Genomic DNA, 15,673 nt, shown 5'->3' on the forward strand with positions numbered 1-15,673 from the left:
GTCTATAAAATGCCTGGCCATGTTTTTGTGTGAGAAACAGAATCTTTTCCCCTGCTCTCTGGAAGCTCTTCTGTGAACATGAATATCAAAGTCTTGCAAGTGTATCTTGAGTCTAGCCTACTTTATACTAAAAACAGGACAGCTGTTTATGTGGATCTAATCTGTTGTCTTTAAAGTTCAGAAGTTCACATCAATTCAGCCATCAAACCATCAGTCCATGGGAGTCTAGGTCGCAATCAGGCTAAAAATGGTGGCCCAGATGTTCTTCACCCCAGCCTCTTTGTCCAGCACCTCCAAGGGGATGCTGGGGCTTTCCCAGACCAGGTGGGATATGTAATCCCTCCAGCATGTTCTAAATCTCAATCAGGGTCCACCAACTCCTCCGGAGTGAACCACTTCAAACTGAAATCTTACAGCTCCTAGTAAATCTCTGTTTTAACAGCTGACCAACGCCTCCTTTCCAGTGCACTGAAACCCTGATATTTGGAGCAGACCCTCAGATACAGCAGCCATTCATGAGCTTTTCATACACATTTTTAAATGTTAGTATGTTTAAACAAATGTCTAACCCATTTATATTTACCCTGGCATTGATCATGGTTTTATCTTTCACTCTGAGCCAGATTTGACTAAATCCAAGCATGACAAAGTACAACAAAATTATTTTATTATACCGAATACACGTGTAAGTAAACATCAGTAGTAATGTAGACTAGATGAAGGCACACGAGATACCACTGAAGCAGTCAACTGGATGCTAAAGGATTGCAAAATGCAACAACTAGATGTTGGAGAAAATATTCTCAAACAACTCTCTCAGAGCAAGAATGATGTGTTTTCAATATCTGATAGCGACCAGCCTTTACCAACCATTTGAGTTTGTCGTTGGCTCCTGAGGAGAAAGTGGAGCTTTTGATGACCTCTCCCATCTCCTCACGGCAGAAGCTGAAGTTGTTGATGGTCCACATGTAGGAGAACTTCACTACTTTGATCTGCGCAGAAAAGACACAGGAAAGGCTAAAACCAGGTATCTATATATATATATAAATAAATATACCTATTCTATATGGGTAAGTGGTGTTTGGTCAGCCTGGACTTCAAAACCGCACATCAAAACTGCCTTTCATCTCAATAAACACTGACAACAAACGAAGGCAAAGAAGAAAGGATATTGTAAAAGTGGCAAAAGAAAAAAACAAAACAATTTTACAAGGACATAGAGGAGATGAAAAAACATCATCAATGACATGATTTATCTATCTAGGCTCTTAACAGGAAAGTGATGTCTGAACTAGCAAACCCTCTACTGCAATGACTGAAACAAACACAATTTCAGAGTATGGATGACCTTTAAACAAAGAAAACACCTGAAATGATCAATTTCTGTGGGAAATAAATTAGGTTTGTAATATTGAATCAGTCAGGAAAACACAGTTACCAGAACAATCTAGACAGGATTCATTCCATTTAAGTGCTCAATGACAAGTCACATAAAATATGAAGCTTTACTGATTATTGACTATGTTATGACGTCCATTTAAAGTGAACTTCTTCTGTCTTAATAAACAGGCTTACTTTCAGATGCAACACCCACATTCACTGTGGAAAAGTGGTCAAAATAAAGCTTTGTTGTTACTCAAAGAAACTCAAATTCTATTAGACAGCACTCACAGTTACCTCCATTTAACATTATGCAAAACATCAGTGTCATGGCATTTGTTTTATTGATTGCTGTTATAATGTAAACAGATTTTCAACAAATACAACAAAAAATGCTGCCTACTCTAGCTTTAAGTAAAGGATCTGAACATGTCTTCCAGGCTTCAAGCCTCTACAAGCAGAGACAAGGAGAGCCCTACAGAGATCTAGTAATCTGACTCCACATCTCCACACATTTCTTCCATTTTCAAACTTAAAGGCTTCATCCCCAACAGAAGAGGACTCAAGTGACATCGCTTGAGGCAATTTATCAGATTTCACACAGCTCGCTCTGGAGCCACTACGGGCTTATTTCACATATGCAGTTGCACTCTGCAAAACCTGTAAACCGACTTGTTTGTAAGTTGATGGAGTTGCCCTTTAATTCAGCGCCCCCCCCCCACCCGTAACGGGATCAGCTGTGCACGTTTAGAGGTGATAGATATTTATTGGTCCTTTCGGAAATTCATACAGCAAACATCAGACCAACAACCAGACAGCTGCTTTACAAACACATACTTCACATGCTATACAAGTTATACAAAAGGCTCATGCAGACTACACGGCTTTCAGCGTCGGTCGATGGCCGTGCCGAGTCTTGAAGTTGTTGTGGCGTTCACACTACGTGACTGATCGGTGACAGGGGGTCACACACGAGCTGACAGCGGCTATGTCACCCGACGCTGGTCTCCAAACCATTTTTTTTCACATGAAATGTGAAACGCGAAATGAGCGAAACAGCTGTTTGTTATTATAAAGATGAAAATTATAAAGACGAAGAATCTGGTGAAAGGACGGATTAGCACACGCAGGCAGCATGGATTGTCTGAGCTACAGAGAGAGCTGGTGGTGAGTTAAAAGGTGCAGCTTCCGGACACCCAGTTAACGAATGACCCATGGCCCAAAAAGGAGAACAACAAACGCACGTGTGGACACTTTCTGCTGAGGTCTGCTGCTTACTTTGGCTAGCCTTCAACTCAACAATCAATCATGATTTCAGTTAAATGCTAAAGTTGCTGTTAGTGTTACCTTGTCTGTGGTCCACTGGCAGAACACCGGGTGCTTTCTGATCAGATGCCGTCGTGTTGTTGCCGAGGCGATATAAGTTTCGTTTTACGGTGGATGCGTGATGTGCGACAGTTATAAATGTCCATGCAACAGTGTGCTAAATAGTTATATGAATTAAATGAAGTCGATGAATCGTTTCAGCCCTACTCCTCACCTGAGTGTAACACCAGCTCTCAGCTACAGGACCGCTGGCCATTTCCTCTGGGGGAGGGGGGCTTGGGATTCTGGACATTGCCAGCCTTGATGCAGAGATGACCTGAATAAGGCCAATGCACCAGCCAGGTGGGGGTGAGGAGGTATGGGGCGTGTAGGGGAAGAAAGGGCCAATAATCAGTCAAGCTGGCTGCCTTTTAAACAGCACCGGCCATACAGAGAGCTGCAGAGAGATGAATCCAGTGTAGCAGGATATCCAGACTCCAAAATAGCTGTGGGCACCCTGTAGGGACACAGAAACACAGTGATTATAAAAACTTTAAACTACTGAAGCACATTACTATAAAAAGCTGTGACCTTGTGCGAGTGCTGGTGTGTATGTGTCTGTGGGTGTCACTGCAATTCCTTAATGAATGGTTAGTCTAATTGAGCGGTATTTCCTAGTAAGTAGGACGTAAGGGCTCTGAATTCATTTGTTTTAGAGGAGGCTTCAGCATTCAAAGCACAGCAGCGGTGTGCGCCCTGCCTCACTGGGGGAAGCCTTCCTTTGTCTGCGCGTGGTTTCGTCTTTGTTTTGTTTTGAGAGGTGCAGAGCGCTGTGCCAACCATCTGATTCCAGCCAGATGCAGGCGTCCACCGTGGCTCTAAGTGAAGTGCAAGACTTAAGACTTTCATCTCATGCTGCCAGTCTGTACTCACAAACACAAGGTCACGCAGTACTTTCAAAAGCCAGTGCTGGATAAGAAAGGTCAAAGTTGTTTTTTTATTAAGAACTCACATCCAGGATTTTCTTTTCGATTCTGAAATGCTGCGATTGAGATTTGCACTGCAAGGCCACATCACCTCTCAAAGGGGAAAGTTCCTCATTATTTTTGTCTAATTTTTGGTCCTTTGCTGCAATGGCAGTCTCATGGGATTGAAAGAAACGCACAAGAGATTGGTTTCAAAGCTTCAGTTCTCCGCTGCCTAAATCTCTTATTTCCGCTGGTTTGATACTCTGCTCCTCTCAAGTTCCCCACCACGTGTCATACCTAAGTCATCACAAGGTCTCAGGATCAGGCTTTTCTCACTCAACCTGCACGTCCCCTCAATCTCCTGCCAAAGAAACCCTTCCACTCTGCTGCTTAATTAGTGGCTGATTGAAAGAGAAGTTCAGGACCTGAGAAAACTTGGCAGTATCAGGGTGAGAGCGCAGAGAGAAATGAGAGAATGGGGGAATAGTGAGCGAGACCTCTCTCTCTCTCTCTCTCTCCGCGAGTGGATTGGCGACAGGAGAGGGGACCTCGACAGCTCCAGACCCAGACACGACTTAATTAATGTTTAGAGATAACGCCTGCATCTGATCTTCCTCAATCCAGTTCCCCGTTTTTCTTCTTTAGTGCTATTTGTTTCTGATGAAAAACACTGATGGCATTTTCGCTCAGTATAACAATAAAATATTAATCACAAAAGTTGTGAGAACAAGGCTGCACTGATTTGCAATTTAAATTACCTGAGACTTCCTGGCAATTAATTATAGTCTATATGGGTGAGTGAGAGCGTATATGAAGATTTTTGCACACGCGTTTCTGGGTGTGCGTGTCATCATTTGGGCTTTGTTCCACAGCATATCTAAACCACAATTTACCAAGTGCTTTTTTTTGTCCTGTCCCTTAAAGAGCACCATGAATGCCAAGTAATCACAGGGAATCAATTTAAGAAAACATGACAACACTGGCAACACTGCTAACAGCCTCACCGCTTTCTAAATAGACCCAGATGACACTTAACCAGAGTAAAGCAAAGGAGGGTTTTTTTCATCCTTTTCATGACAAACATCAAGAGCAGAGCGGCAAGAGGAAAGCAGCAATAACAACTCAGAGAGATGCAGGAGATGTGTGCTAATCATAGGACTCCCTCAGAAGAAATGTCAGCAGACAGCTCATTTGTCATGGGAATCAGATGATGATGCCGTGAATGGGAAGAATGACTAATAGGTGATAATGCACATGGCATAGAAAAAATAAATAATGTCACATTACAGTGTATGCCAGGCAGAGATTTACAAAGACTGTGTTCGCCCAAAGGCAATTAAAAGACAAAGCGAGGAGGTAATGGAGGTGCTGTGCTTCAGATATGGGAGTGTTTGTTACTGCTACTTGGGCTCCATCAGCACCTCGTAGGTTGGATAAAAAGCAGGGAAAATGAGGATGACGGTAAGGGTGTTTAGAGAGACCGATACAGAAAAAGAGCAAACTGTTTCAGATTCTGCACAGTACACATCTTTATCTCTTCTCTGGAGAATACAACACACTAAAGAACCAGACAATAGCTTAACATGTTGCATACATGTAGGGAAAGGCCCTGTAGTAAATGCAATGCTGTGAAGCCTTTAATGTTCAGATCTTGAGATTCAACACTACAATTTATGAGGGCTGATGCTGAATTAAAATGCACTGCAAGGGGAGGATGTATTTCTAAATAACAACTAAACAACTTCTAAATTTCAGCTTTACAAAGATAGTATTTCTTGAATGGCATTTTCCTATAATTGCATTAGATTAGATAGGTGTTCGTGACAGTGTTTAGCTTTGTACAAAGAAGAATAACTTCCAGTATGGAACATTGTGATTACTATATGACGTTGGGCTGCAACTGATGATTTTCTTTTTTCGATTAATTGTTTATATGCATAATATTCTAAAAAACAGTCTAAACTACCAAATACAAATTTGATTTTCCAATGATGTGAAAAAGAAAAAAGTAGCAAATCTTCACACTTGAGAGGATGGAACAAGATAATTGTTTTGCAGTTTTGCTTGATAAATGACACTGATACATTCATCGATCCGATCATCACAAGAGTTGCCGATTAGTTTTCTGGTGACCTTTCCTAATGACCTAATCCTTTCAGCACTAATATGATATATGTATATCTTAAATTATCAAAAGATTTTGTCACAACAACCAATCTCCTGTCATGTGACATCTTCAAACATGATTTGCAGAAACCAAATAAAGTAAAACTGTGAGTAACAAAGATTACAGTTTGAGTTACATTTTATGGTAACACAAATTATTGTACATAAAAAATACAAATGCTTGATTTAAGCACAGTTAGTTTGACAACACTATGATGACGTTTCCTAGTGCCGGGAGTCTTATTAACAGCTGTTTTGGCTGAACACAACAAAATCAAAATGTGTTTGCATGTCTGTATGTGCACTGCAGCAAGTGTGTGAGTAAGTAGCGGGGGAGGAGAGGAGGATGGGCCACCTCCATCCCACATCCCCGTACCATGCCTGTTTTCAGAGAGGGGAGCCAGATGATGAGACCTGGAGCCCATTTATATTCATTACGGAGAGACAGTCTGCTGTCACTCTGCCAGTCCAGCCTCCATCTCTCTCCATCTCTCTGTCACACACCTCAACACGCCAGGGAGGAGAGTCTGACAAACCAACAGACAGATAGATTCAACTCCCTCTGTATAAACAAGAGCTAAGCGAGGTGATGCCGCATCTGCCTCCCCCATCAGCATAAGAGCTGAAGGCTGCCAGTTGCCCAGATACTGACCAGAGCGTTACAGCCACACTACATACAGTAACCACATCACAAGCTCATGTAACACCCTGATACTCATCTCATGGTGCAATAATGCTGTGTTATTAATTCCATCTGTAAATTTACATGGTGATAGCATATATTTCTGTGCATATGTTACCTCCATCTGCAAATCTGATAATGTGAACAGCTTACAATGCATATTTACACTCGAGGACACATTTCTGTTCATTTGTTTTTCCATCTGTGCTCGTGACAATCTGAAAAGCTGGGGATGCACATGTCGCCTGCACAGCCACCCCAACCTGCAAGTCTGTCTAAGAATACAATGCATATTTAACTGGTATATTTTCAACACGTTCAGCTGTCGAACTGTAATTAGTACTTTTATCCTTAGTACTTCCTTTATGCAAAAACACCTACAAGCACTTAATATTATTCTTATCTTAATGTTTATATTTTATTTACATCTAAAGTGATCTAAAGTTATACTGTAACAAGTAAAGCTGAATCTTACAAGACAAAATGTCTACAGCCGGAAAAACTAACATCTTTTAAAAATGGAGAGACAGGTTTGCTATTCTTAGATCTTTACCACTAGTGAGACAAAATAATGTTTGGTCTGAGCCATGGTGCCAAAGAAAAGCCCAGTTTACACTATTAAAAATCAAAGATTTGTGGATAGAGTCTGTTTGATGTTGTACAGATTATAAAGCCTTTTATCATTTTAGGCTGTATTCAATATATAAAAGTGATTTAACTTGTCTGCACAGTGACAAATTTGGGATATTAGGTTCATCTTGTCAGGCTCAGCAATATACTGTCAGACTGGGATCATCACATGGTAAAAGTCAGCATATTAACATGCATGTTAACTATTAAATGTTTATATGCTGACGTTTTAGCATTTGTCATTTTCCATGTTAGCATGTATTATGTTCAGTATATATCTGTAATTATTTGGTAAATTTTCACCACAGACATTTTGACACATCAAAGCAGAAATAATACAGGTGTAAATAATAAGATAGGCTGGTCCTTGTATTGTGCATGCTGGCTTGCTGTCACACTGCCATGGGCTTACTGAAACTGAGTTATTGTTAATGTTTTTAGTCAAGTGACAAGTTAAAATGTCTGCTGTGAAAAAAAGCCTACCCATGTAAAATTTGTCTAGCTATTTCGCTCAAAATTGTTGGAGCAGACCAACCAACACAGCCATAGAGCCACGCAGTTCACACGTAATAGCAAAAACACAAACTTCTGTATCTTTTACGATCAGTCACTGTAAAGAGTCCTCCCTCCTCAGCAAATGCAGTCTCTCTTCTTTGTTCAGTCTCTGTTCACAATCAGTCTCTGCACCCTAAAAAGTTGGATTTTAGAGCTAGATTTTGTTTATACAATTATTAATTCAAAAGGCACATAAGATAACTTGACACTACGTTTCTATTGTATAGATACACACACTATAGCTGCTGGTGGTGATGATAATGAGAAGCCCTATATATGCAGTTAAGTTTATCCCAAAACTCCTTCAGTTTGACCATATGGCAGTGACTTCAGGCGACCAGCCCTGCTGTGAAATGGGAGGTTAAGAGTGACAGAATAGAGAGATGGAAAGCCTTCTGGAATTCATTACAGTTATTGCTGATACTCTCAAAAAGAGAAAATATTCTTTATAAAAAAAAAAAACCCAAACAAAAACACATTGTACATGCGAGCACACAAGCAGTTACACACACACACACACACACACACACACACACGCACGCAAGCACACACGTCTCCATCTAAATTCCCTTTTAACTTGCAAAATGAAAGGGAAACATCAAATACACAGAACCGCCCACTACAGTCTCCCCTCGAGCCCCCCTTCCTGCGGGGAGGAGAAGGAAACGGGTGGCATGTTGCTGAGACATCACCACCAGGTGGACAGGGGGTGGAGCTGTGTGATTTGGCTGCTGCAGAAAAGGCTGCGATCACAGCAGGGATTCTGGAGTGTTTAGAGGGTCACCTTGTGCGACAATAGGCAGCAAGCGAAACAGTGAGATACAGAGACGGGCTGCAGAGTTTAGAGGCACAGACTACAAAGACTGAAAACATGCCAAAAAGCAGAGACTAAGTGACAGAGTGCTGCAGCTTTGAGCGTATGTGTGACGCATTTTTGAACGTAAATCAAATGCCCACATGCCAGCTCACTCTTCCACAGCTTAGAGTCAAGTGCGGTTTTAATAACCCCCACCACCAACCTCTTCCCTCCAGCTCTGGTGAGAAATCTGACAGAGGGTTAATGAAGCCTGTTCATTATAAGGTCAGATTCCATTAAAAGTGGACGGGGGCGCCAATGAAAGCTTTACAAGAAGCATGTGCAGATGCATCCGGGGGATCAGCAAGATTGATCAAGAGCCGACTCTCATTTCTAAAAATCATACACAGCTGGCTGGAGGTGCATTTCCTGTCAAATAAGCACACACGCAGGGATCGTATGACGGAAGTGATTCCAACTCTATATTATGAGAGATTCAGGAGTTTTGGCAGCAGACAAGCAGAAGGTCATGAGAGAGGAAAGTAGTGCAGAGGTGTCTCTGACATTAATGACAAGAAAATCTAAACTATATGAGAAGCTGCCGCGGGTAATACTGGCAGGCAAAATAGGCAGGGGGAAATAGAATTTCCTCTCAGGTGTGAGTGAAAGACACATGTCTGAACAAGGCTGGATGTGGAGCATGTATGAAAACATGTCCGCGGTAAAACAGTGCCTGTCCATCTTGCCCGAGGCACTGCTGATAGCCCTGACACTCATTCAGGGAGAGAAAAAGAGGGTAAAAACAGGGATAAGAGAATGCCGGGAACAATGAGCACACATGCATGACGGGGCTGAGCACGAACTTGGCGGCGGGCTGGGGAGACACTGGAGTGTGTCGGATCCAGGGCCACAGGAGGTGTGATGGATTAAGAGGCGCCGGCAGAGACAGAGGCCCTCCCTGAACCGTGGAGCAAACCCCTGTGAAACAACATCACCATCCCTCTCCATATCACTGATGGTCTCCTCTCTCTCTCGATTTCTTTTTCTCTACCTCTACCCAAACCATCAGCTTAACTCCAAACATTCTCTGCCTCTCTTAAACCCAGTCAAGATTGCTGCAAAACCAGGCAACCATGCCAGTGCCACACTTCTTCCTAATTGCTTTAGTCCTTCATTTTGATCACATTTCCTTCTTTAGAAGATGTAAAATTAAGTACTCATTTGTGCAGCTAAGATAACACAAGTACAATAAGAAGTCTCACATCAAGAAAGTAAGGTAGCTAAGTCCAAATGAATAATGTTAATATTCTAGCTGCACCTCACAAAATTAAGTATACCTATCACTACTATTAGTGGTAATATTAATTAGCTTATTTTTGGTGTCACATTTAGAGATACGCAGTGATTGCATTGATGTTTTGGAGCAATTTTTTGGGAGAATAGCAACAGTGTTGCTAGTAGTACAACATAAAACTGACAGCAGTTACCAAAATACATTCAGACAATTAAAGTGACCAGTGAAGCAGGTATTGTCACAATAATAACAATTTGATTACTCTATACCTGTAAAATTTTATAAACATGCAGGTCACACAGGGAACAGTGCAATGGTCGAACCTTGGTGATATGTGAGAACAACATCTCAGCTCTCATTGCTACATCATCATTCATCATTTTATATAATCAATGGCCTACAGTGGCTTAAAGCTGTCTTAGCCTTGTAAAGCCATGGCTGAAAAAGACAAAAGAAGAGAGTATTTTGTCAGCCTTTCTTCTCTCTCCCCATCTCTCCATCCCTTCTGATCTTCCCCAAATCTCTCCTCTGGTGTTGCAGAGCTGACCAGCTGCTGTGTGACTCTTTCTCTGTATAAAAGTCTAATCCTAGATCCAAAGACAAGCAAAAGAGCAGCACCTACACATTTAAACCATATTTACAAGTCATTTACTACAGTCAAAATGTTAAACATTTGGTCTCTGTAAAGTTTCAAAATTTTGCTACAGAGCTGCAATCTGTGAATGAATGTCTGTACATGGTCTGGTGTACTACTACACAGACAAATACCTTTACCGCAATTACTTTCAGTCTTGGTAAATCACATTACAAATGCAAATCAATCCATCTGCACACTCATCCCCCAATATTTTGCACACTCAGCTAGAAACATCCAGTATTACCTATTCAATACTACTGACCTGCAGGAAAGATAAAAGGCTCATTTGACGGACACAGTCTGCACTGTTGTTGTACCTTCTTGGTAGTGGTAACAGTTTACATAACCCTAAGATAAGGCCAAATGTGTACGTATGTTGTGTATGTAAACATAATGCCAAAATTCCAGACTGGAGCTTTAAGTCGTACATTTAAGGCCTTTCAGCCAGTGCTCTCGCAATTTGTCCACACACACTACTAAGGTGATCAATTGGCCCTCTATTGTATACTCACAGCACACTTCTGTCACAAAACACAGTGACACTTCTACACAAGCGCAGACATACACAAACACACATACAGCAAAGAGAGCTAAATCCACTGTGGAAATTTGAGACTTGAAAAACTAAAAATGATATACTCTAAGGCAGACATCAAACCACAGTGGGCCTATGTAGCCAAGATAACAACAGAAAAGTGTTTTCTAAATGACAAAATGATACTGGCTGCAGTCCACAGCCCCCTCACTCAGTGTCTTACACAGACAACCACTAAACACAGCAAAGTCTGTCCAACCATCAAAATAAAAATATATTTTGGCAATATATTTCTATACGTTTGCAGGTATGGGGCAATACGTCTTTCACCTTTATTCACACGACTACTGGATGTGCTCTTATGTATTACCCTGCCTGTTTATTTGCTGCCCTGCAGAGGTTCTCTCTCCGCATGAAGTTTCATTCTCATGAAGTGAGCCAAGCCTGAAGCAAAAGGGAGGAGTGAATGGAGGGAGCGGGAGTTGTTTTCCGTCCTCAGTGCAATGATGCAATTTATAATTAAAATGCAAATACAACAAATAGAAGGGAGACTCTCTTCACCTTGTTTTCACTTTACTCCAAAATTCTCCAGGGAGGCACATCTCTGCCCAGGATCAATGTATCCAAGCCAGTAAATCAAATTTCAAATGAAGCACTTAAATCAATTTGAGAGTTAGGCTATACAAAATCTGTACAAGTACAAGTGACTGCTAAGATGAGAGAAAACCTGAGATGCATGAACAGACACATCCAGCCTGTGGCTATCAAACAGTTTTCTACTTTGCTATGATGATGTGTGAGGGATCTTTAAAAGCTCACCACCCTGAACTGAGGGCTAAAAGCAATTATTTAGGCAACAGGAAAACACAGGCCTGTCTGACACATCCACCATTGGCCTGTCTCTGTTTTGACTATAGCTTATCACAATAGGTGGCTCAAACATCCCCTAAGCTTCAATCTCAACAAACACCAAAGACAAACGCTGTGGAATGAATCATTTGAGGGAGTTTTATTTCAAAAGTGCGCCTGACAGAGAAAACAGGGGGGAAGTGGAGAGGAGACCTTTTTTAGTGGTTGTCCTTCAGCATGACTTTGTCATGTAACACATTTCCAGCTCAATTATCTGCATCCAGTGGATTTCAAACACATTTAGCAAGGACCAGAGAGTTTGGTAATTAGCAGGAGCCCTGGCTCATAAGGGGTCCAAAAACAAAGCCTGTCTTTAGCTCTATCTTTATCCGCTCCGCTTGTCTAATCTCTTCTGATCCTTCTCTTTGTCCAACAGAGACTTTTGGACATCATGTATGCACTCAGTCAATACCTTTATGTGCCAACAGGTTTCAGCTTTTATAGACCAAAGCGTGATGCAAAACGAGATACTTGATTGGGAAAATTAGGATTGGAAAATAAGTGAACCTGACTGTGGGTTATTAACGATGATACTGTATGCAACACATTTACTTTGATATCAGTTAGCCTATTTCTGAAATACTGAGCAAAACATGTTTCGCAATTGTTTCTTACAACCAAAAATATACAAATGCAGAAGTATAATACCAAACATAGTATGTATATTCATAGACAGAACATCGTCTATAGAACAAAGGGTCCTATGACCACAGTTAGGGATGTAACTACACACAGAAATGGAAACCAAACTTCACCACCCTCCTAATGCTGAATTGTGTAAACTTAATGCATCCCTGATGGGGCCAAGAACCTTTGCTATTCATAAGAGAGATTGATAAACCATCAATATCTACAACGCACTATGAGTCCAGCTTATTATTTTCTGATTTCTTAAGAAATTAGAACTTGTGGTTGTGATGACATTTCACACAGACATGCAGCATTCTGTAAAAATCGATTTCAATGTGTGTTGTGACATGATTAGAATTCCAAATATAAAAAGGTTAAGACCATGTCAGACTTTGGTCACCAACCTCCTCCTCATGCTGTTTTCCGTTTTAATTACGGTTTGAAATCATGTCAGCTTCCTTTGGCACAAGAACGTTGCCTTAGGTAAAATTGCTTTCGGTCTGTCCCCAGATACCTATAAAGGCTCATTTCAGCAAAGGACAATTTCATCTTCCCTTTACATTCCCCCTTTCACTATGTTGCTTTGTCTAGAATCCCTCCCAATTTGCTACGAAGTGCAGTATACTTACCTTACCTTAGCCATTTTAATTTAAAGTTTGAATTCTATGTTTGTTTCTATTCTAATTTTTCCATTTTCCCCTCACCATTCTCTCCCTTCTTTCCAACAATTATAATGATGAACTGTGCTAGCAGCAGTACAAGTCACTGAATTTGTGAGATGTCATCTTAAGCAGAGGTAGACTAAGTCATGTGGGCAAAAGAAAAAAACGAGTGGTGTGGGCAAACTTGGTGTAGATTTCCATTAAAGCGGGAAAAAAGCAAAGAAAGAGAAATAAATCTTAAGTGGATCCCCAAATATAGAAGGCATGATTGACAGCAAGGTGTAACAAACCACATATTTAGCTGTTTAGTATCCCGTTTCAAGAGACCATCAATGAACCAAAAATCAATAAAAAAATAGAGGTGTCCCTGCTGTTGGTCTTTCTGTTAGCATAAGGTACTTCAAACCCAAGTGGATCCACACACACAGACTCAAGAGGAGTCAATTCAGATCAACTGTTCACTTAACTTGTCATACGGTCATATCACCAGGCTGAAATATTGTCACCTCAGGGGACAATATTCCTGCTTCTTACCAGATGTCACATATAATCTCTCTCTTGCTGTAGAAGCTTACATTAGAGACCATTCTCATTAACTGCTGGGCAGGGAGCCATCATACGGGGTCAACGTAAGTGTTGGTCCTTGGTCATGCTTTCTTGAGACTGTCCTCCCCAGAAAAATTACAGAATCAGTCGTTTCAGCAAGTGCACCACTGTTGACTATCACGAGCAAAGGAGAAAGTAAAGTGACATTATTATAGAGCAATAATGCCGCGAAGGGAGGAGGTCGAAGGTTGTAGTAACGATAAAGGAAAGGAACTTTATTGTATGGTGAAATTCATTCTCAACCCCAATTCTAAGCCAGTACCTTTGTCAAAGGCACTGACAGGAGAATTACCTAACATGTTTTGATGGTGGGGGGAGACCCGAATACCCGAAGGAAACCCACGCAAACACAGGGACTACATGTGAAACAGGCGGAGGTTCAAACCCAGGACCTTGCTGTAAGGCCACAGTGGTATCCACTGGGACACGGTGTTGCCAAATGTCCCCAAACCTAAACAAAGTAATCTAAACCCAAACTAATATGTGTCCTTAACCAAGTACTTATTTTAACGAAACCATAATTGTACCCTAATCCTAACCTAATCCAAAACCTGGGCCAAAAAATATCCAAACCAACCATTGCGTTGTCACATAATCATCACATCTTTATTTTTCCAACAGTGATTTGTAACAGCTTCGGAAGGCACAGACAAATGATGATGATTACGGAGTCAGAAAAGACTTCTATGTGTCGTTCTAAGGTGAACGTGGTGTCCATTAGAAGTAAGAAATCTCAGACATGCAAGAATTGAAATGTCAAATTTTAAACCGATGCCTGAAATGCAGCATAATGTAAAAAACAATTATGTGTACTTCCATCAGCACTACTGAGGTGAAGACATCCTGAATATAGAGACTCAGAGTCCACATCAACAACAAAGGTGTGAAGTCTTCAGAAACTTTCACAAACAGAAACAAATACAAGGCAAGATGTTATTCTCCTTTGCTGTGTACTGATGTGAGGCAAAGACGGAAACAAAGACATTCATAATAATGTAATTCACTACCTAATGGTTATATAACCATGGGTATTTTCTATTTGATTTAGTGAGTGAATGCATCTGTCATTATCTAGCACATAATGTGTCTACTAAGAGATATTTTATCAGAGGGTTTATCATTCCTATGTGGCTTTTCTCATTCTCTACAGATACAGAATTCACATAAATTCACTTAGACTGTATGGAAACCCAGGCATAGTTTCACAGACAGTTGAGAAGATTTGGAGACAGGTATACACAGTGCCATCTGTCTTATTGCTTTGCTGTTGCTCTTTTCAGTGAAAGGAAAGGAGAGGAAAGGTAGCTGCGCTAATAAGTTCAGTTCTATCCAATCGGTTGCTCTTGGTACGACAAGGGTTACTCCTTTGTGTGCCCCAACGTCACTCTGCCTCCCAATTACCACATTTACACACAGATACACACACACACATTCATTCATATTCAGGGAGAATTTTAAATGCTCTCCATTAAATTCATGAAAAATGGATCGTCTTTTAAAAGCAAAACTGATCTCCTCACCTTTTATACATTGTTATCTATACATAAAAGAGCACATACATTATACAGTGAGGGCTGAAAATGAGCCGTCTCACTCTGAAAAGTGTCAAACCAGAGCCTTGTTAATACTAAGTAGAGAAAAAATATTGCTTGGTCAGATAAAGCATTAAGAGTACAACTGAAAAAAGAAGCAAACTTTTAAAGCAGAATCATCTGCGAAACTTGTCTCCAGCAATACTAAATGAAATTCACTACTATCACAAATAACTCCGATGAATGAGCACAAGCCTGTAGTTGTTACTCAGTGTTTTTTCACATTGTTAGCTAATTATGCATAATTAAAAAGTGAAATATGTCCCATTTGTGTGGTGTACAGTATGTTAATGTGGTTCAACACTATTATACCTTTTTCATGCTAT

At 40.8% G+C, this 15,673-nt stretch overlaps 1 protein-coding gene across 2 annotated transcripts in view; it reads right to left on the minus strand.

Moving 5' to 3' along the window:
- LOC123960625 (speckle type BTB/POZ protein) overlaps positions 1 to 15,673 on the minus strand; it is a 99,859-nt gene that overhangs the window by 50,071 nt on the left and 34,115 nt on the right. For both annotated transcript variants that reach the window (XM_046035483.1, XM_046035492.1), the window contains 2 exons: positions 2,921 to 3,202; positions 871 to 992 (listed from right to left, as the gene is read on the minus strand). In XM_046035483.1, coding sequence (XP_045891439.1) covers positions 871 to 992; positions 2,921 to 2,998 — 200 coding nt within the window. In that variant the 5' untranslated portion in view covers positions 2,999 to 3,202. The remainder of the gene's footprint in view (positions 1 to 870; positions 993 to 2,920; positions 3,203 to 15,673) is intronic.

Source organism: Micropterus dolomieu, linkage group LG02 (genome assembly GCF_021292245.1).
Source record: "Micropterus dolomieu isolate WLL.071019.BEF.003 ecotype Adirondacks linkage group LG02, ASM2129224v1, whole genome shotgun sequence".
Lineage (NCBI taxonomy): Eukaryota > Metazoa > Chordata > Actinopteri > Centrarchiformes > Centrarchidae > Micropterus > Micropterus dolomieu.